Source organism: Tyto alba, unplaced genomic scaffold (genome assembly GCF_018691265.1).
Source record: "Tyto alba isolate M040663 unplaced genomic scaffold, T.alba_DEE_v4.0 Super-Scaffold_20, whole genome shotgun sequence".
In the NCBI taxonomy this organism is placed as follows: domain Eukaryota; kingdom Metazoa; phylum Chordata; class Aves; order Strigiformes; family Tytonidae; genus Tyto; species Tyto alba.
In genome coordinates, this window is record NW_024881283.1 from 6,928,222 (window position 1) to 6,950,271 (window position 22,050).

At 44.3% G+C, this 22,050-nt stretch overlaps 1 protein-coding gene across 4 annotated transcripts in view; it reads right to left on the reverse strand.

Moving 5' to 3' along the window:
• ARID1A (AT-rich interaction domain 1A) overlaps nt 1–22,050 on the reverse strand; it is an 84,268-nt gene that overhangs the window by 30,416 nt on the left and 31,802 nt on the right. For all 4 annotated transcript variants that reach the window (XM_042793590.1, XM_042793591.1, XM_042793589.1 and 1 more), the window contains 3 exons: nt 6,761–6,973; nt 5,599–6,060; nt 4,496–4,609 (listed from right to left, as the gene is read on the reverse strand). In XM_042793590.1, coding sequence (XP_042649524.1) covers nt 4,496–4,609; nt 5,599–6,060; nt 6,761–6,973 — 789 coding nt within the window. The remainder of the gene's footprint in view (nt 1–4,495; nt 4,610–5,598; nt 6,061–6,760; nt 6,974–22,050) is intronic.

A 22,050-nucleotide genomic window follows, 5' to 3' on the forward strand; every position in this document is an offset into this window, starting at 1 on the left:
TTTTCGCTGCATTTCAGCCTGTTGCATTGATTATTTCCAGGTCAGGGGACGCAACTGACATAGCTCAACTTTATTCCACTTCAAGAACCTACAGAGTACAAGTTCACATGACCATATTGTAAGAATGGAAAATCGACACAGTGCTTCTGTGACAACCTCCCGTGTCCAAATTCAGAAACTACTTAAGAAAGGGAGAGAGAATCAAATAAAAAATACCCCACAACTGCTGGGGATATTCACAGAACGGTTCTTTCTACAAAAACCAAAACTCTGCAGCCTCCTTCCTCTCCCCTCCCCACAAAACCTAATTTTGCTAAATCCATACTGTAAAGACCCAAGACCAGAACGCACATTAAAAAGTTAGACATGCATCAGGAATTTGTTTTCTGTCGGTTATATTCCTTTCTGCCATTGACAAGACACTTCAGATCTAAAGTCAGAGATGAACCAAAGTGAAATGCAGCTGAATAAGCAAAGCAGCTTTCCAGTAGTACAAAATACTGAGATTAAAACAATTCCCACTCCACATTGAGACAAAAATAAGTTGCCCAGAGCAGGGATAGGGTTTCTCCCTCAAGCTATGCGAGACACTGACCAAAACAAACTAAGGACATTCTGGGGTGGGAATTCTGAAACTTCTGTCCAAGCTGCCCCAGTTTGCTTCATTACGTATTCGCTGCAATAAAAATTCACACACATCCTTGGTATTTCAGGACCTCCAAAACCTTGCTGGTATCTGTCCTCCTTGTTTGGCCAGGAGTATCACCCCATGCAGAACCTTTCCTATTGAAACACTGCTGAAAATAATACCTCCCACAAGTTTTGGTTTCCACAGATAGGAAAGCTTCACTGAAGAAATCCCAGGAGGTCCAGTGAAAAGCAAATGCGTGCCAGTATATACTGGTATCAAAACAGTTTTGCCTTCTAAGTGGCTTTTGAGGCCAACCTGGAAGTCCTAACACCACAGACATCAACTTCTGCAGCTGGGAAGGTATAAACAGCCTGGCATGGCAACCACTGTCTTGATGCTCTACTCCCTCATCCATCTCAAAGACATCAGGAACTTGCATTCAGCTCCTTCAAGGCAAGACAACAATCTGTTGCACATTCCATAATGAGACACAAAATTCCTCCCAACAAACCTAAAACTCCTGAGAACTTTGCAGCAGAACGGATTTGCGATCCAACCCCAAGCGGATGCCCTAGCACCCTATTTGCTTCCCCTATACTTGCTACCAACACCTTCCATGTCTAAGCAAGAGGTAATTAATAGCTGGAAATATTCAACTCCTACAGACTCAGAATCTGAGCCTCAAAAGGTAAAGACACCAAATAAACTGGATGAGACTTGCCAGGAAAAATTCTTTGCTAAGGAGAAGAGACTAGGGAGCCTCCTGGGAGAGACAGATTTATACCAAGGATTACTATTCCTCTATTACACCCAGACACAAAAGACTACACTTTGCTTCTCCCATACACAATAGCAATCTAGGTTTAGTTTAGCTGCAATCCTGACAGAAACTCCCTAGGGAAGCAGCAAATTCTTCAGAGAAATTCCTCACCTAGTCTGCTATTGGAAAAGAGTACCAGCCAGGACACTCGCATGGATACATTGCTCTTTAAAAGGCATCAGTGAGTTCAAGTTAGCAGCAGCATTCTCCCCCAAAATACAAGCAGCATAATCTTCAGAAGGGGAACAACAATCCAGGAAATACTTGAGCTAGAACAGCCTATAACAAGCAGAAATGGAAGACCAGACATTTTGCTACTTACAGATGAGCCAGACAAAGCATTAGCGAAATCAGTAACTTGAATCTTCTGCTGTTAGAAGTCTGAGTACAGGAACATCGTCAGGAAAATGTTTACTTGGTGACACAAAAATCATTATCAGGAAAATATCTTTAAGACCCCCACCCAGAATGATCAATGTGACATTTCTCAGGCAGACACTAACAAAGCCAGCAAGAGCTCACAGGAGTTGAACAACCTGACATCATCACCATCTAGGTGATCACCACCTCCTGACATGGTGATAGGATCAGCCAAAGAAATACATCCCCCTTTATTGCTTAGAATTCCAACATTAATGTTGATGTACAATATTAACATGTAAAGGCCAAAGACTCGTAATGGCACTGGGTACATAAATTTAACACTTCGTAAGAACCTAAAAAGCAGCAACCTCCTTTTCCTGCTGGAGCTGATCTATGTTTAATTAAAGATGATGCATGGCACGATTTGCTCCAATTCCAAGATACCCAGTGAGCTATTCCACAGCGCCCACTGAGGCTTGGAAAAGGGCTCAGAACTCCACAAAAAATTAAAAGCCCGCAAACTAACTATGCTTCTGTAAGTCATACATAATGGCAAAACAGGGATCTAGGAATCCTCCCGAGTAGGATAAAACTTTCTAAAACAGACAGACTGAGCAATATAAGGAAGATAAAAAGAAATTGATAGCACCCTTCCACGTAGCTCTTTTGTTTCTAAGCATCCCCAGGCCAAACTCTGTGCAAGAGATTGATCACTGAAACAAAGAGTTGGCTTCCATACAGCTCAGAGGTCCTCCCTTTAAACCGTTCCACAGCATCTCTGTCTGATGCACTTCTCAACTTACAGACAGGGGTGCCAGTCTTGTCCTACGAGATCCTAACAAGACGACAAGGACTTATGAAACACATACAAGAATAAGGGTGACTTTCTGCAGGGGCGTCTCCTTTTTTTAATTTTTGCCTACCAAGGAAGAGAAGGCCCAAAGATAGTCCAGGGTTGGATAAGCTAAAGATTGCTTGATTTCTTAAATACAGATTATTTGGTCATAAAGTCAGGAAAACAAGATGGCTATAAAATCTGTCTGAAATGGAAGCAAGCTTTATAGCTCGCTAAGTCTAAAAGCTGGACTCATTATTTGCACCCTGGATTTCTCTTCAGCAAAACTCCGAAGTATCTGACCAGAAATTGGTGGACACTTAAAACTTTTAAACTGGATCAAATTCACTCATTTCTAGGTTCCTTCACTCTTACAGCAGAGATGAGTATCTTTTCATCAACTGCTTGGGAAAAGGGAAAACTTGAAAGGGGCCAAATACATTCAACCACAAGGTATAAAACAAACTCCCACTTGGTGCTGAGAAGGAGCCACTTCTGCTAAGCAGAGCAACTAATTCCTATAATCTGAGTCAGAGGGCGCTGATTGGTAGGATTCATGAAGGCTCTATCAACAATGCTACTGAACAGGACTTCCCACCGTTCTGAGCTAGAGCAATTTCTTCAATTACTTCAGTGGCTTCACTTTTCCTACATTCTTCGCCAGAAGATGGGTCACATGGAAGAACTTGTGGAGAGGCAGAGTGGAAAGAAACATGCTATTTAAAAGGATTTTTCCCCAGGCCTCAGAACAAATTAAATCTTTGTAATCAGGGTCCAAAAGGCAAAAAAAAAAAAAGAAAAGAAAGAAAAAAAGAAACAACCCACAACTACTCCCATTAGGTGGTCAGAACTAGAATCACTTTGTATTTTGGGTGACAATTTGTATCCACAATCCAAAGGAATTATTTCAAGGGGCTCACAACAAAGCTGTTCTCATTGCTGAGAGCAAAAATAACTTTGCTATATACACAGCTCACTCCCCTCTGACCAATGCAACTGCAGCTTAGAAAACTGACTTAACCAGTGGCTAAATAAAAAATAAAAGCTCGCTCACTTCCTACTGGTTACAATGAAAGTAACCAGCAAAATCAGAACTCAGCAGCTCAAAACTTCTGCTCCAAGTCAGAGGCACAGACCAACTCGTGCGAACTAATCTAAACTTTTAACTCTTCTCCATTTTTGTGAAGAAGTTTTAACCCAAAGTTAAGCTATTCTGGTCCAAAAACTGCTGGAACACTAGGCAGTAATCTCATACCCAACTATTCACTGTATATACATAAAGCAGTTTTAGAATGCAAAAGAAAATATAATCTGTCATTGATCTTTCTCAGTCCAGGTACTAATAAACATCTCTTTTGCACCAATTGTTCTATCAGATTGGACCAAAGAAGCTTCAATCATCAGTAAAAGGATCCAATGACACAGAAAGTGTCAGACAGTGACACAGAACCACGCTGCCAGTCTGCTAGCCACCAGTACCACAGTGGGCTCAAGGAACAAGAAAATAAAATAAAAATGAGACGCTTTGCCTTGAAGGTCAGGGTCTACTCTAACAGCAGTCAGGTACTTCAGACACTGCAAACAGAAAGCTCAAAAAAAAAAAGATGTATCTCTTAGCTAGAACATGCAGACCGGAGTATTTAGGGTTAAACTTTACTCTCAAATCCATTACTTTTGTAAATTACATTTAATCTCCAGTGGGAAGCCAGAAGCTAATGACTTAGTGAAAAGCACAGGCAGCCTCCATCATTCCCATTTCCATGTGGAATATTACCAGTACTAATTTATCCTGCTGTGCTTCTGATTGCCCTCGCCCCATTCACTTCTAGATCAGCTCACCACTCACCGGCAGGCTAGAAGGTCTGGACTGAAGATTCAAGTTCATATCTTCTTGCCCTTTACTGGAAGCCATTGAGGGAGCAGATGATGCCTGGGACCCAAATGAGTCTTGCGATAACTCCTGAAACATCAAGAAACACCAAAAAAAAAAAAAAAAAAACCACAAATGGGAATAAAATAAATGCTCTGCTGGAATCACTCTGGTACATGCTCACATTGTGGAAGAATTATGTACCCTCTGTGACATTTGCCCAAAACAGGAAATAAGACAGCAAAGAGTTCAAGCCAGCACGCCTAACTGCTCTGCAGGAGGACAAACACTGCTGGACTACTACAGAGAGTGTTGGGAGTAGAAGTCTGAAACACGGCAAAACAGTAATTCTCCGACTTTCCCTTCTTACAGATCCTGAAGAACAGAGACTGTCCGGGGAGACTGCTCACTTAGCTTCTTGATCTTCTAACATCTCACAATAGCTCTAAGTACTTCATTACACAAACAAGACAAGTCAATTAAAATCTTCAACTTTTCAAAAGCTACCTTCAGTGCATTGCAATGTCTGCTGAAAAGTCCCAGCTAGCTTTTCACACAACTATTAAAACATTATTAAGCCTTGCTGAAAATAAATACAATATATATATATATAAAAAAATTTTTATGATTTTATCTTCAATTCCACGCACTTTTTGCTTTATTTCTCCTCCCTAAAGCCAAGTTTTACACTTAAGAGCAAACTCTTCCGTCACCATCTATGTGTCACTCTGCAAACTCTGTTCTGCTATTGTACTAAACCAAGCAGCTCTGGAGACCACCGCGTGAAAACCATTCTGGTATGAAATCTTTTAGACTGGTGTTGCCAATCAGCAGCATTTACACGACGCTACTCTTCAAAACTGCAGTATTAGCACAGCTTAGCCTGTTACCACCATAGCATCTCTCTGTAAGCGATACAGATCTGGACACAACAGAGAAGGCAGCACATCTATTGCTGTAATCATTCCAGCCAGCTTGCTGACACGCAGTTCAACCGACTTTAATGCACAAAGAAAAGGATTTGCCCAAGTTTCTTTAAAAATCACTTACAGAAGGAAACAAAGCAGGAGACAGCCTACCTGAGGAGGGGGGAAGCGTTGCTGGGAGTATGCAGACTGCTGCTGCTGCGGCTGTGACTGAGGGTATGAAGATGACTGCTGAGAAAGAGCCGAGGAAGCTGTCTGCTGAGTTTGTTGCTGCTGCTGGTAGGGCGACTGTGACTGCTGCTGTGAGTAGGGAGGCTGACTCTGTTGGTGTTGCTGGGCTGTGGACTGCTGTTGAGGATACGGAGTTGGGGACTGCTGATGGGGCTGCTGGGACTGCTGCTGAGAATAGGCAGGCTGCGATGTCTGAAGTTGCGGAGGTTGAGACTGAGGCTGTTGCTGCTGCTGATAAGAAGGCTGAGAGTGAGGGGTCTGGGATGGAGGCTGCTGAGAATATGGAGGCTGCTGCTGTTGGGGATGAGGGCTTTGCTGGTTGTAATATGGAGTCTGGCTTTGCTGCCCATATGCACTAGGGCCCTGCTGTCCGTAAGGAGGAATCTACAGAGGAAGACAGAGTTAGACCAGTTATTAAGGTATTTTATATACACACACAAAGTAAGATTATGCTCAAGAAGAAAAAAATTCAGAGACCTGCGCAGAGCAGTTAACTGGAAATGTACTGGAAATGCCACTACCCAGACACTTTCCAGAAAACAGCAAAAGTCACTTGTGTATGACATTATTCTTGGCAGTAACAAAATTTTAATAGGCACCATGACTAAGTTTTTAGGGATCCCTATCTGACCAGCCTTCAACAATAAGAACACTGAAAGGAAAGACTGCCTGCTCCAAAAAAAAAAGGCAGCCTTTTGAATCTTGCAAACAGTCCAGCAGGACCCACTTGGATCATGTAACGAGCCAAAACTGACCTGAAGCTATTTCTTCTGTAAAGAACAGCTGTGCCTTAACAGAACACAGCGGAAACAATATCTTACTCCCCTCGCTATTTATTCGTCCCTTGTTTGATTCACTCCTCTGCCACTGCCTCTCTTGGAAGCGAGGATTGCACAGGTCCTTGTACACTGAATACACCTGGATCCAAGTGTGGTGCAACACACAGCCTAAGAAAAATGTCATTTTACCTAAATAAATGATTCCAACCTGGTTGAAGGTGATCCCTTCAGCAGACACAGTATTTTGTTGCTCTTCTGCCTGCCCCTGCTGCAAACAAGAGACTACAGAAGCTTGGGTGCTCTACCTGCTGTGCATATGAGATGCTGCCCATTGTACTTTGCGTCCTGCTTTGCATTCCCATGGGATATCTCTGGGGTGTTTGTGGCCCATACGGCTGTCCTGGATAGCCATGGCCTTGCTGTGGCCCCGCCTGAGGTCCCTGTTGTTGTGTGTACGGGTTGTTTCCTCCATACAGCTGAGGCCTCATCTTCCCCATCTGATCCATTGGGCTTGAAGGCTGCAAAGCAAGTTGCGACAGATGATGTACATCCAGCTACATACAGGAATCGTTCACAACTTCCCCCAAGCCCCAGAAGAAAACTTCAACAGGTTGGCACAGAGAAGCAGAAGCACGTCTGTCTCTTCTCAGGTGTTAAACCCCACAGTTACTCTGAATTACAGCAGGATTCCTGCTGCCCTTTCAAACCTACAGACATTTCACAAAGAACAAACCCAATGAGAAGAAGTCATTTTATGCTGACGTTATCTCCCGTGGCCGGAGGACAGGAAAGAATGGGGGACGGACCATTAAGAAAGATGAATTATCAGCGTAAATGGCTTTTCCCCATAGTAGGTAGTAGATTAACATCCAGATATTCCACAGCAAGGTAAATGTAGGCTGAAAATTTAAATATTCACAACAAACACTGCTTCTTTCACATATAACAAGGTCTCCCAAAACACTACAGGCTGTTAATTTACACTTACACATTTCAATTAATTCACATTGATGTAGTAATACTGGGCAGTGCTACTGACATTCACAGCGTTCAAGACTGCAGTTCCATTTTTGCCTTTTTTTTTTTTTAACGCGTTCTTTGTGTCTGCTGCCTTTTGTAGAATAGAAGTTTCTAAATGAAATTTCTTTGGATGCACAAAAAAAAAAAATAAATGTCAGCCTTGAAAGTAAGGTCCCTGAGTTTTAAAGCAGACACGACGAGACGAGTGAATAAATGCAACTTTCCTAGGACTTCCTAATCTGTATTAGCCCTGCCTGAAGCCAAGACATAAGGACAGTCAATCAAATTTCCTGAAAGTGCTATAAACCTCAAAACACAGTCTTTCTACCTAGGCAGTACTATTCCCACACTAAAGCAAGGGCTGTTTTGGCATAGTGACCTCTAAATGAATCCCAAACGCAGTCTTTAACCTCCAACACTCGGACTGAATAAGAACTGTTCACTGATCTCCTGATGACCTAACTAATACCAATTAGATGTTTTCCACCAGATCACCATGACAATGGACTCTCTATTACACCATTCCTTCCTGCAACTAGCCCTAGGGTGGTATTTGTACAGATCCACCCTCTCTTGCTGAGATCAGGTGCTTGAGGAGTGGCACTACAGGCCTGCACAAGCAAATATCGCACAAAGCCAGCTCCTGCTGGAAACCTGAAAGAATCCCAGAGACCAGAACAGTATTTCAGTTATGTTTGCAGAATCCACCCTCCTAGGAAAAAAAGTTCGTGCAGTATGCTACACTTCAGAAAATCCTACCCCAACAGCCAGCACAGCTTGAAGTCCCAACACACAGACCCTGAAAACATTTGTTTGACCAGCTGTCTGCTACGTCTTGCCTGCCAGGCAAGCCACACAGCACCGAGCCCACGCCAAAGAGAAGCAAGCAGGGGCACAACGGGGAGTTAATGGTACTCTTGGGGGGCAACAGGAGCTGGGCCATGGGAGGGAATTTAATGGAGATGGCAGGAAAAGCCCCCCATTTCTGGTAAGGGGTGGGGCTACCCACTCCACTGAAATAGTGCTCCCTTAGACAAATCTGCACCAATATGACATAAATCAATGAAGAACCAGGTCCAAGTCCCTTCCTGCACTACAGTTCAGCTCTGGACACCCCTGCAAATACGGTGTTTGCCATCCTATGGAAGCTGTTCACAAGCGACCATGTGCATGGCACCAGCATGGCAGTACAATTCTCTCTTCCGAGGCAGATTTCAGATCCCCCGCCGTGCTCAGTTGTGCTGGATGTTTCAATTTTCAGCCATGCTGATACTAAAACAGTTCTGACAAAGTTACGTTTCATGTTTTACATGCAAGTTAATCACAGATGCTACTGCTGAGGATTAATATGGACAGAGGCTGCAGGACCTCAGAGGAGGAAGCTCCATATCCCCACACTCCCAAGTGGCCGTACCCCACAGACCATGCCACGCACCAAAACGGGGTTTTTGTACCATGCTCTGAAAAGGAACTCCCAATCAGGGGGTAAAAAAAAAAAAAAAAAACCAAAAAAAAAAAAAAAAAAAAAAAACCAAAAAAAAAAAACCAAACACGACTTCTTTGATGGCAGTAGTCCAAATCCTCAGAGCTAGGGTGACTCCTGAATGGCAGCACCCATGTGGAGCTTTCCTACCTCCTAAGGGATGCAAATTGTCTTTCAACCAATTGTCCCTAACGCTTCCTAGAGCCTTGCCTTGTGAGTACCACCTTAGATAACTGACATCTTTTCCCTCCCCACATTATCTTCTTTGGTATGTAAAAACCCTGCCACCAGGAGCCTTCCCAGCCCCTAGCTTTTGACAAGGCAAACCTCTCTTTCACCACCCCCCAAACACACACCTCCTTTCTTCTACCTGATCGAATGCAACTTTGGGGTTACTGACTAAACATTTCAGCATCTTTTCTGTTTGTTACTTGCTTCCTTCTTGGTTGTTACCTCACCTTCACAGCCCACTAGCAAGGGCAGCTTCTCAAATACACTCCTGTTCAGGGATTTTTTTTTTTTTTTTAAATATGTACACACCACATGCTGCCTCCCCTGCACAGATTTTCTTGTCTGTGGTCACCCACAAAGCTAACCATATCTTCAGGAAGGACAGAAACAAGGTGAAGATGTACTTTTCCATGACTCCTACAGGAAGCATGACGACTGTTAAAAAACTTCAAGAAACATTTGGAACTGTTTATGCAGTCATAAGAAGAAGGAAAAAAAAAAAAAAAAAAAAGAGAGAGAGAGAGAGAGAGAGAGGAAAGAAAAATCTTAAAACACAAAACCCAAACATATTTCCAGGATGTGACCAAGTCGTCACCTTGATCACTCAGCGTAGGAGTGCACGACATGCTTCCAAACTGCGCTGCTTTGAACTGCCACTCTTCCACAAGGCCCTAGCGCACAGAGGATGCTAAAAACAAACATGAAGAGCATCACTCTAAATTACAGCCTTACAGATAAAATTCTATAAACAGAAGAAATGTAAACGCCAATTAATCTCTAATGAAGTAACTATTTCATATACACACTCCTGACTCGTCACAAACCAACAGACTAATTCGTACTCCCTGGGGCTGCCGTGTACATCTCAAATGCTGCAACTCATTGTTTCTTCCTTCAAAATCTCCCATTAAAGACACACAACTCTTGCTGACAGGGCTTTAACTGCTCTTGTCTTAGCAGTGCTGCTCTGGCTTAAAGAGCCTACCATCAGGAAGTCTACTTGAATCTGCTATCTCAATCCTTTCAGGTGATTTAACTACACGTGCCTCAAGAAAAGAACAGTCAAAGTTGAAACGCAGTGAAGTGCAAATCGATCCAAGTGCTCGTGCAAAGACTTGGGAGGGAGCAGAGGTGCTGCACAGCTCCTTTGTACGTCCGTGTTACACGAGATGGGTAAGCCAAGAGGAAGCGACGCCTGTTTGCTTGCAAGAACACTTCAGGATAAATAAGGAAATACCAAACTCTGACTGCAAAAGGCTGGAGATTCTTCTCTGGACTGATACATGGGAAATCCTTTCAATAGGAAACCACAGGAGTAGATTACTGTGATTACACTTCAAAAGCAAAGGCCCTGCCACAGAGAGACATAATTGAGAGAAAGTGTTGCTCCTTGATCACTGAAGTCCAGACCCCCTGCTTACACCTCCTCGCATTCATAGAAATTGCTTCTATTCTCCCTTCAATCTTGGCATCTCCGCTGTTTTATAACACCGTTAAGTACCAAAACTTGGCAAAACATAGTCATGTCACCAGTCAAACTTCAAAAGCAAAGTTGTTTGGTACAGTACGTAATAAAAGCGACCGTAAGCCAGTGCTCCAGAGAAACTGCTGAGCTTTCGAGAAAATTTAAGGTATTTCTAGACTAAGAGCTTGTAACAGCAAGCCCAAAGCGAGCTTAAATTGCTGAGTTCAAAAGCTCTCCAAATCAGTATGTGTGATGTAAAGGATGCTGGACCCCTAAAATGAAGTGGCACTGTGAAAACCAGCTAGTCTTCAAAAACAACACAGGAGTTTTCCCCCCCAAAAAAAAACAAAAAAAAAAACAAACAAAAAAAAAGGCTTCTAGGCAGACAAGAGGATTCCACAAACAAAACAACTCTCTTCAGATTTTGTCTGACAGAAGAGAAATTTGGCCTCTTGAAAGAACAGTCTGGTTAAATTGGAGGGGACTTGCCTAATGGTCCCAGCAGGAAAACAAGTAAAGGGAAGAGGCAAATCCCACTTTGGAAGCAAGAGCCAAACCCTCCACAGCTGTATAGAAAAATGTAATTCTGACTTTCCTGATTACCTTATTACATATTTGTATTTTATTGCACCAGGAGAAGAAAAGGAAGGAGAGTCATTTACTGAACCCTCCAGTTTCAAATCAGCGTCATTCAGTTATTGGCAAACATGGGTATTGGCCACAACTGGTTTCCTCAGCTGCCCCCAAAAAATAGAAAAGCCAGAAAAATAATAAAAAAGCCCTAAGCTCTCACCTTGGATTTGAAATCTTTTCCTGACCAGATTTGCTGTCCGTTTTTTGTGATAAAAAATAATAAAAAGCATTACTGGCTGTTTAACCGAGAGAAGCCCTAATTGATTCCCACAGTAATTAACCTGCATTTTACCTCGGAGAGTGGTAGTTAAGGAAGTCGGCACTGCTATTTATAACTCATCTCAAATTGAGGGCAGACTGCCTAAAATCTAACACATCCCAGCTGTACTCCTGTTTGAACTGGGGCCAAGGGAATTTTTTAAAGCAATCTTGGCACTGAATGAATGACACCAACAGTATGAGCGCGCGTGTGGTTGTGTTGTGGTGACGTAGCAGTGGAGGTGGAAGGGGAAGGGGGGGCAGCACGCCGTAATCCCTCTCCCAAGCCCGCTCGCTGCGTACAGGCCCGGCCCCGGCCGGTACAACGCGCCCGGAGCCGCCCACCGAGAACCAAACACAGGAAACGTCTTTTCCTGTGGAACGCCTTGAAGTGAGAAGCACATGGCTAATCTGCATAAAAGCAAAGCCACACCACTCCTGCCAGGAAGGTTAGTGCTCGTAATCTCTGGCCATGAAGCTGGCTGCCTGCGAGGACTTGGACCCGCGCCTGATAACCCAGAAAGAGCCGAGAACAGATGGGCAAGGACCCCGGCAGAAACAGCACCGCGCACGTGACGCGCCACATGGCCCCGCGAGCACAAACTATTGTTTGGCTGCTGAGCGCCCGTACAAAGACAAACCCGAGCGGGCCCTGCGAATTCAGCGAGAGGCGGCAGCTGCTCCCCTGCCAGGGTCAGGCTGGCCGGAGGACGGGGACCACCAAACCCCAGAGGTCTGGAAGTCGCCAAGCTGAGGAGATGCTGACCCGTGCCAGTGCTGGTCCCGCAGGCTCAGACCACAAACGGCTCACCTCCCCCAGGCTGAATCCGGGTGGGATCTTACTGACGTGAAGAAACTAGGTCTTGGTAGAAGAACGTGCTCCTTCCTCGTGTCATCAACCCCTCGTTACCCAAAGGCAAGGGCAAGTAGTCTCTGCAGCCAGTGAAGCTACAAAGCAGATTGCCATGTTGGCTATAAAAATCATAGTAGGGATGGACAATGCTGGAAAAGGGGAGACATTTTCCCCAAGAATTAGTCAGCTGGGATCATGGTCATATTGGATTTAATCATTGAAACCAGGCAAGAGAATAGAAACACCCATGCTCCCCCAACCTTTCTGTGTCATTTCTATCAAAATCAACAAACCGTATGAAGCAGAAAATCAGCAACAGCAGCATCAGCTGAACAGGCTGGTAACACCTACAGTGAGCGGCTCATGGAAGAGACCTGGGTTCAAAATTAGCAGCTTTCCCTGCCCATTTTCCAGTGCCTTCCACCCTGCTGAGAAACACCAATCATGACAAGGCAGGCAGAGGAACCTCCACATGAGAGTCATGGCAAATGGAGAATCACTCAGGAAAAATACTTTGTCTTGATCTCAAGGCTGCCAAGAGGCTTAGCATTATTGTTTCGAGAAAGCAACCCTGATCAAAGCAGAGAAGCTGCCCTGACCTTTGCTATTTCTAGCACATTCTACATCCTCTGGAGCTACCAAGAGCTCAGGCTGCCGCAAGGCACCAAGGCTGGGTCAGCTCTTGGAGGTCCCAACATCCAACACCATTAACACGCCGCATCCACACTGCCTCCAGGGATGAGGGATCTGACCTCCCACCTCTAAGCCCTCCCCTCAGACTAAACCTCTGCTGTATTTTCAAGTTCAAAGAGCACTATTAGAGCTATGCTACCTGCAGCATCAGGACACCAGTGCCTTGGGCAAGACAAATCCCGTTTTCCGCATACTCACCAACTACACGAGGTGTGATGGTGCCTGCAGATGAAGCACAAGTACTCATGAACAAGTGTGAAATGCACGGGAGGGATTGTCCCAAGCTGGCACAAAGCCTTGCAGGCCCACCAAAACCAGCCAGGCTGTTACGATTCACACCAACTGAAAGACTGGCACAAGCAGATAGTTACTCCCTTGCGACACCACCCAACCACGGCAACACCATGACGTCACTGAGAAAACAGAACTAACGGGGAGGGGGGGGCAACACAGATGCTTCAGCAAACCCTACTTTCAGCCACAGGTCACTCTCATGCCTCAAGGTTGCACTTCAGACACTTTCATGCCCATCCGTATGTCCTGAAACTTCACACACAAGCTACTCCCAATTCCACCACAGCCAGTCTAGAGAGTTCAAGATGAGAAATGAGCACAAACTAACCACCATCCTCATTCGAGAGCAAACATGGTTCGTTTTCCAGTGAGGAACACTTTCATCTGATCTATTTAAGGTGCAACTGGCTGTGCTAAGGTCAATATCCCAGCCTAAACTCACTGCCTTTTAAAGCCTTTTGAAAGGCCAGCACACTGGGTCATACTTCATTGCTCTCCTCCTGTGGTGGTCTGCTTTTACAGACAGATGGAAGAGGCTGAGGGGAAATTAAAGTTAAGATAAAAAGAAAAATCCTCCTGCAGTAGATGAAGATGCCCTCAAAAGAAAAACACACCTAGAAAACCCCACAGTAAACACTACACTGATGCGTATCAAGTGTCTCACCAGGAGAGTTTAAACAGCAAGAGAGTTTTGCTGAGAATGTCACCACAGAAATGTGCACTTCCTTTTTTGCTTTTCCCCTCACTTTTTTAAACTTGAGAAATCCACCAACTTCCTTCAGCCCCTCAGCATAAGCAGGCCAACACGCCAAGCCTGCGCTGGCACTGCTCAGCACCCCCCAGTTACTTTCTGTGCCCCTCCAGGGCAGTACCTGTCACTTTGGGCACTCCAGAGGAGACCAAAGCCAACGCTTCTGCCCGGCAGTACGACTCCTGCAAGTACCAGGCCAGCAACAGCAAACAAATGCCCCGTGCCTGCTCTACAGTGAGAGTCAGCTCTGCTGCGAGGTTCCCTACACGCTGTCCTCCCCCAGCCTCCCACGCCTGACTGCAGGAATGAAGCAGGCTGCGTTGCTCTGCCTCATACCCATGAGCTTCAGGTACCAAAACCTGACTTTTGGAATATAGTACAGGATTGGTTTCAGGGTTACAAACACTCACCCTTTGGAAACTTGAAGGACAAACTGATTTTTACGTAAGTTATGGAAAACTAGAACTCCCCATCTCACCCCCACAAATCCTAGAATCTAACTTAGATTTTAATACATAACTGAGAGGCAACGTACCATTATCATCTCATTATCAATGGCCAATACAGATTAAATTACTGGTTGCCAAAGTGTTCAGGTAACTGACCTCTGCTCAATAGTTTCAGTTCTGCAACTAGAGGGAGCCTGGTTTTTCTTCTGACTTTTTCCAGTAGGTCAGAGCTTGACAGAAGACACTTTCTATTCCTCTAAGCCTCTGCTAACACACAGACCTCAGAATAAACTAACCCTACATACAAAAGGAAAACGGGACATTTTCTAAATTAATTTGGATACCTGCTTCTAACCAAGAGTTATTTGGAGCTCCTATAAACTTAAAATTAGCCCTGTTAAATGTTGCTCCTTTCCTTGATTATTGCACCAGTTCCTTTTGGGGAGATTTTCTTTAAGTCCAAGATACTAAGTTTTAACAGTGGTGGGGAAAAAAAAAAAAAAAAAAAAAAAAATCACTAAGTTTTCTCCAAGCAGCTATACTGTGAACTACATCTCCCCGGCTAAACACAATTCAGTAATTACCCTATTAACATTTCTCAGCAAGAGGCCAGTCCACACATCTCAAAGGACTTTCCTAAGCCTCACTCTTACTAATACTCTTCAAATTGATTAAAACTGACCAGAGTTTTGCTTACAGGATATCATTATATAACATTTTATTCCTGAAAGAAGTCAATCAGAAGAAGGTGATTTGGTGGGGAACTGAAATGAGAGCCCCACATCAAACCCTCACTGGAAATAAGCTGACAAGGGTACATTGTTTGTGCCCACATACAAGTAGGGTTCTGGGGGTTTTTCTATTTTTTTAAAAGGTGGACATCGGGAAGGTCACAAGCCCACCTCTGTTTTAAAAAAAGTGCATTTGTTGATCTCATCTTTCCTTCCCAGCCTGACTTTAAGTCCTCCTTACCAAATTCAACAAATCAAACTTATCAAGGCTCTGGATTTCAGTTCCATTCTTCAGTCAGTTGCTCTCCCTGACAGGTGGCCACACTGCTTATCACACCACATTACTGACGTATCTCTCAAGACCCTCAATATATTTCAACCAGTATCATATCTAAAGACAACAAACAACTGGTTTTCTGCAATCTTCAGAATCTACTCAAAGGCAGACGCATGCTCACATTAAGAGGACGTTTTTCTGGACTTGTGAAAAGCTGTAGCACAAAATGACCTGACATAAGATTTACGTTGTAAATGCTGAAGTGGGCTGACCTGGGTGAGGGGGAAACTCCGCTTTGTTTTTATGCAATCTTAGCACAAGGCCAAACCTTGCCCACGGCTGGGTTCAGACAGTACCCTCGTCCTCCAGAGATGCACAAGCAACAGGATGGCAGGTTCCTCCTGGACGCCTCTCCTGCTTGCAGGCTCGGCGCACATCCTCATGGAAACAGCACAAGGGATCCCCTACCACCTCAAAATCAGGCAACCACCAGAGGATTTATTCATTTCCTTCGCCCTCCATCTCTCTTTTGCCAGCACGACACTGATGATGTGACTAAACACCCACGTTGTTTCAAAATACCATCATGACATGCCTCTGCAGGGCTCTGAACGACAGGGAAGAGACCAGCCCAAGCCTAGGCCGAGCCTGGCCGTGGCAGGGCTCGCTCTCGCTCTCTGTGGCAGGCTGGACGACACACGTTGTCCCTATCTGACAAGCCAGCCCAGAGCGGATGCCTTGGCTGGGCAATTGGTTCCTTCTTTATCAAGCAGACACTGATGTGGAAGCAGGAGCTGACAACTATTCACATGGTTCTTTTAACATGGCAGGAGATTCTGACAAATGCTATTTACTGAATTCAGTGCAGTCAAAATTAACAAAGGATTACGATTCTTTTGCAATAGCTGGAGAGTAGTGAAATTTTCAGACATTTCACAGGTAGTTGGAGTCAGATTATACAGTTTCCTCCTATCCAAATAATTAGGTAGCTAGCTATCCCCCCCACTCACAATTCACTTTAGAAGCACATTGTTCAAGCAGCTCACCCCAAGATTTCCCAAGTGCCACTATTGACTCCTCCCAAAATCTAAGCAACACAGATATAAAGGAAACTGCATCTCAGCTCCATGGGAGATGATCCCAAGGAACATGTGATAGTTGAAATGAGGTGGTGTTCCTTTTAAGATGGAAAGAAACTTCCTTCCTGAATATTAAATCAGGCTTTTAAGTTTAGCGAACCTCCTACGTTTGCTCTAATGAACTGGAGGCAAGTCAACAAAAAGACAGTTAAGTATCTCATTACAGTATTTTCGTTCCAGGCCTACTTACACACTAGAAGGAGCAAGCAAGCTCATGCTGTACCACAGAAATGGGACCAGGCCAAGAGCAAGCCATAAAAAAAGCAAGAGGAAGGGCTAGGATGGAACAGCAGAATTATACTAAGTGTCACCACTACTTCAGTGATCTAATTTTGATCAGTGAGAGAGCAGCTGTTCTAGATCACTAGCAAGATGCAAAATATTTGCACTAAGCACCACAGAAAACCTGAAAGGGCTCCAGAAGCCCCGTAAATACATGAAGATAACTGCAACCTGTGGCAACCTTCAGTCATCTAGCTAATTCTCCATAACCCCCATCTCCTTTCAAACAAGCAATACTGATCTCATGGATACATGTCTTTTGCTACAGAATACGGTGGACATTTTCCAAAACTTTAAGCATGAAGGAAGACGCAATGCAAGAGGCTCACTAGAGTTTACTTTCCAGAACAAAGTTAGTTTTATCAAGTCATTAAAGATCCTTTCTGCACAGAAATCCACTGGGTCCCGATGCACACTCAAGAGTTGCTAAGGCACCTCCAGCATAGCCTCCCAGCTTTCTAAAAACAATTTCTTGCTAACTCTTCATCCATAAAATGCAGCATTGCAGGTTTCTACCCACCTGTGTCTGTCTGAAAGCTCAATCTGTATTTGAATATCTCATCACTTTGCAAATTTGTCTCATTTTATATCAGAATAAACGGTGGCTGAACAGACTCAACTGGACAGGCAAATTCCCACGACCTCTTACCATGCTAGGTTGGTAAGGGCACACCCGAGAGCCATCTCCGGATCAGGTCACGGCTCTAAAACACGACAGGTCTCCAGCAGTCCCAACTCTCCTACTGAACACAACACTGAGATGCAGGAGGACGCAGCCACGTTCATTGTAAGAGAGGTACAGCTGTTGGACGCTACCTCATCTCAGCATGCAGAGCTCCATCTTGTCCAGAGCAGCTGCCTGCTTTAATAAGAGCTGCATGTCGGGGCCTGTAGACTCTACAAGCCACGTTTCAGAATCACACAGGCTCTCCCTTGCTTCTGCAGAGTAACTGAATTTATTTAAAAGCATGTATAATGCAGCACAAAGAAGATTAAAATAATCCAAGAAATCTGAGTTTTGGAATGAATCTGTGGAAGAGACAAGCAATCTCGGCTTAAGTTAGCATAAAACTCCGTGCTCCACCACCCTCGCCTCCCAGACCTTGAATTCAAACTCACAGTTTGGTGGTGGACATCACTTCTGCTTTTCCACAGGGCAGTGCAGACCAGCCAGCTGTAATTGCCCAAAGGCACACCCTTACCCCAGCCAGGAGCCCTGGGGTAATGATCTACTAATTACTTTAAGAGTATCTCAAGCATACCTCAGTTACAGGGTAGCAGCTGACCTTCACTGCACATTTTGCATTGCACTAGGGTTAGCCCTGGTGTCACCTCATTATGAAGCAACTTAGTATACCTTAAACTCTGTCCATCCCTCCTGACCCTGTCACAGCCTTTTATAGGAGGGATCCAACAGGACACAAGGTAACAAAGCTTTGTTTTGCTAATAGGAAGAAGAAAAGTTATTTCTCTCCTCCTTACAGCAGCTGACAAATTCGGATGCTATTTTTGTGGATTTTATTGAGCCTTCTCTTATTTTAGCCTTAAAATTCATCCTTCAAGACTCCACTTCAGTTCCATGGAACCAAAAATATTTAAAATTGCAGTAATGACAAGTTACCATCTGCATTTACCAAGGATGCACTCGGTAACTTTATAGCAAGCAACAACCAATCCCCAGTATTTATACCCAAATGATCTATTTGCATCCAGAAAGCAGAGCTGCTGTCATGCCTGCGTTGGTAAGAGGAGAGGAGGTTGGGGGAGATGAAGAGACTACGTAGGCAAGAAACTCAGAGCTGCAGCCAAGCCAGCTCCCAGACAGCAGTGAAGACGCACTACTAGAGCCTTCACCAAGCCAACACTGTCATGATTCAGGTTTGTTACACTTGGCAAGCCCAGCACGAATCCCAGCCCCACAGTGACACAAGGTCATTGTTACTTAAAAAAAAAAAAAAAAGCCCACCAGTCCTTGGTTAGAGTGATTTCTGAAGCCTGGGTCCACTGCCCAACGCGCGCTTCTGTCCTTGGGCTTCTACTTCATCTACATCCAGAAAAATCCAGCTTTCTTTTAAAGCAAAATGAACAACGCGGGGAGTTGCTTAGCAAGTTAAAAGGAGTGTGTGCTGGCAGCTGGTGAGAAGATACAAAAATTCATAACTGTGCCAATGCCATGGGGGGAGGAGGAACAGCCAACGCTGCAAAGTCTTCACTGGTTTCAGGAACAGGTATAACAAGAAACTGCAAGACAACTCGTATGAGAAAGGAAGATGAGACATGACTGTACCTTGACAGCAGTGACAACTCTGAACAGTTTATTGCCATTTACAGAGTGATCAGATTTAAAGCGAACCTTAATACATGTTCACCATTCAGTACAAGTATCACTGTTGCCTTGACACAGTGCACTTTTCAACACACTCTGCATTCATCATTAAAGCCAGTAAATCTACACTCTGAAGCTCAGCAGCACATTATACCACGATCTCCTGATACAATAGGCCTAAGGAGTTATTTGCCTGAGCTTGTGGACAACAGATTTAGTACCCTGCTCCAGAGAAGAAGGGAGGCAAGGGTTAAGGGCCAAAACACAGTTGAAAGCTGAGGAGCACTCAATTGCTCTGGGATATTTCAGAGAACACTAATCACTTCATCTGATTTTAATTCCTGACACCAAATCGGCATATAGCTTTTCAAAGGAAATCTTGTCCTAGATTGCAAGGTAATCAATCACAATTAACATGGAAACAAGCTTTTGCAATGCTGTCATGCCTTGTGAACCGATCAGGAAGGCCACAGAAGGCGCTTTAGAAATATCTTCAAAGTGCAGGCAGGTAGGATAATTTGGGATAGGTCTGTCGGTCTCTTCTTCACATCCAAGAGTAGATAGCAGATAGCCAAGCATTTTGCTTCTCCTCCAGAGCATGAGCTGTCTAAGAATGCTTTAGAAGCCATTTCTATTATGAACTCTCACCCAGGATTACACACACACCCCCACCTCTAAGTCCCTTCCCCACTAACGTGCCCTATTCCAGGGGATCCACGTTCTGCCCACAGGCAGCTAGAAACATCATTTCCAGCAAGATGATTTTTCGTAAAATCAAAGAAAACTGTTCTAGGCATAACCCCACATCCAGGGAAAAAGCAGTTACAGCATTACCCTTGATTTTGAGAGAGATGGCTTTGAGCACCTACTATGGAGACTTCCCATGCACCCAGCTGCAGGGTGCGGAGGCAAGAAAAGGCTTCCGAGACGCTGAGAACCGCTCATACTAGCCTCGCTGGTATATCACAATAAACTGAAAGACCAGGAGATACTTTGATACTTAAATGCTTCCCATCACAATACTGTCCAATTATCTACAATTTTATCTATCTAGATATCTACAATATCTATCTAGACAATTTTAAAAAATTAAATGTTCAAATCTGTTACATGCAGCAGCTGCCCTGCATCCTTTCCAGAGGATCCAAAGTGCTACAATTACCACAGGCCCCCCATACAACAGTAAGCAAATGAGTTTGGGTTTGTTTTTGTTTTGGTTTGGTTTTTTAATAAAAAAATAACCCCCCACACACCCACACAGCTGCTCCAGCCCAAAGGGCAGGACTCCGGTACTCCTTAGACCACTGAAACAACACGTGCTGCCACAGCACAACAAAAAGGCAGTTTCTGGGGACACGTGATCACACTCAGTAAACTGGCCTTGAGTGGGAAGCCTTTTCCTTGATTAGCCATGCCAGGTCCAAAGTCAGAGATATTTAATTTAAATTAAAAAAAGAAAATAATCAAGTGTTAACTAATTTCAGCACTTCCCACCGTTTCAACGTATCTTCTGCACACAGGTAAGAACTTTTCTTTAAACAATTTCACAAGGAGCATGTCCGAGGGAAGACCACCTCTAGACCGGCACTGGTTTAATTATTTACATCCAGTTAACGAATAACAGATTCTCCTCCTAAACTTGTACAGGGTGCATAGTCCTACAGTCATTTGGACTTTAAATCCATCACCACACTGTTATGAAGTACGAAACTCCAAACAAGCCTACAGGAAGGATCCCATACAGAGAAGTACAAAGTGAGCCTGGTCAGCTCTGGGACCCTGGAGGAAGTTCAGGTGGCAAAGCAGGACAGTCCAATCCCTTCAACGCAATCCCCAGCTAGCACAGTAATCTGGAAGTAAAGGGAGACATTTTGCAGTTCAACTAGCAAGTTTATCTCAAGGAAAGAGGGGACAGGAAGAAAGCCACACATTTTTTGAAGAGCAGGTTAGCATACACTTTCGCTTCTGTTCTCCATATCTAGAGACTAGGACAACAAGAGATACTCAGTTAAGACTATTTGAGTTGCAATATTCTTCCTAATGTCCAATGCTAAGGGTAGCAAAGCACTGAAACAGACTGAGGCAGCTCCATTGCATTCGTCGCTGTTTGTCCCGTTCTCAGTACAGCTGATCCTGCCCTCAAGGAGGACAGCAAGCCAGATGACCTTTCGAATTCAGATCCAGACCTCTGTTTAACAAGAAAAAAAGAGTCACCTACAAAGTCAATGCAGGCAACGAACCAACTGCAAGATTTTGCAGGCACAGACTACACTGCACATTCTCTTCACCAAAAAGACCAAATTCAGTGCCGCAAATCCAAACCAGAATGGCCATTTTCAGAGCAGGTACCCTCCCTCTTCTGTGCCTCGTGCTTCTCAGGCCATATTCACGCTGCTGAAACTACTGCTCTGGACACTAATAGTGTTAAGAAAGTACAAACCCACTGTCAGTGATTTGAGCTGGCCGTGTTATGCACCCGTCTGAGTGTATCCCAAATCTCAGCCTTGGCTGGGGCAGAGCAGGTCTCCCACCACGGCGTCTGGAGGTGTAGCTGCAGCTGTAGTTGTGGCCTGAGCGCAGGTTTTAAAACATTCCTGTTCAGTTATTCACAGGCAGAGTGCCAGAACGGTGCTGACATCAGAAGGGAAATGGTAATTTTCAGGGTTTCTCTTAGTCAAACCTGAATGAAATTTCACAAGTGAGTGGAGGG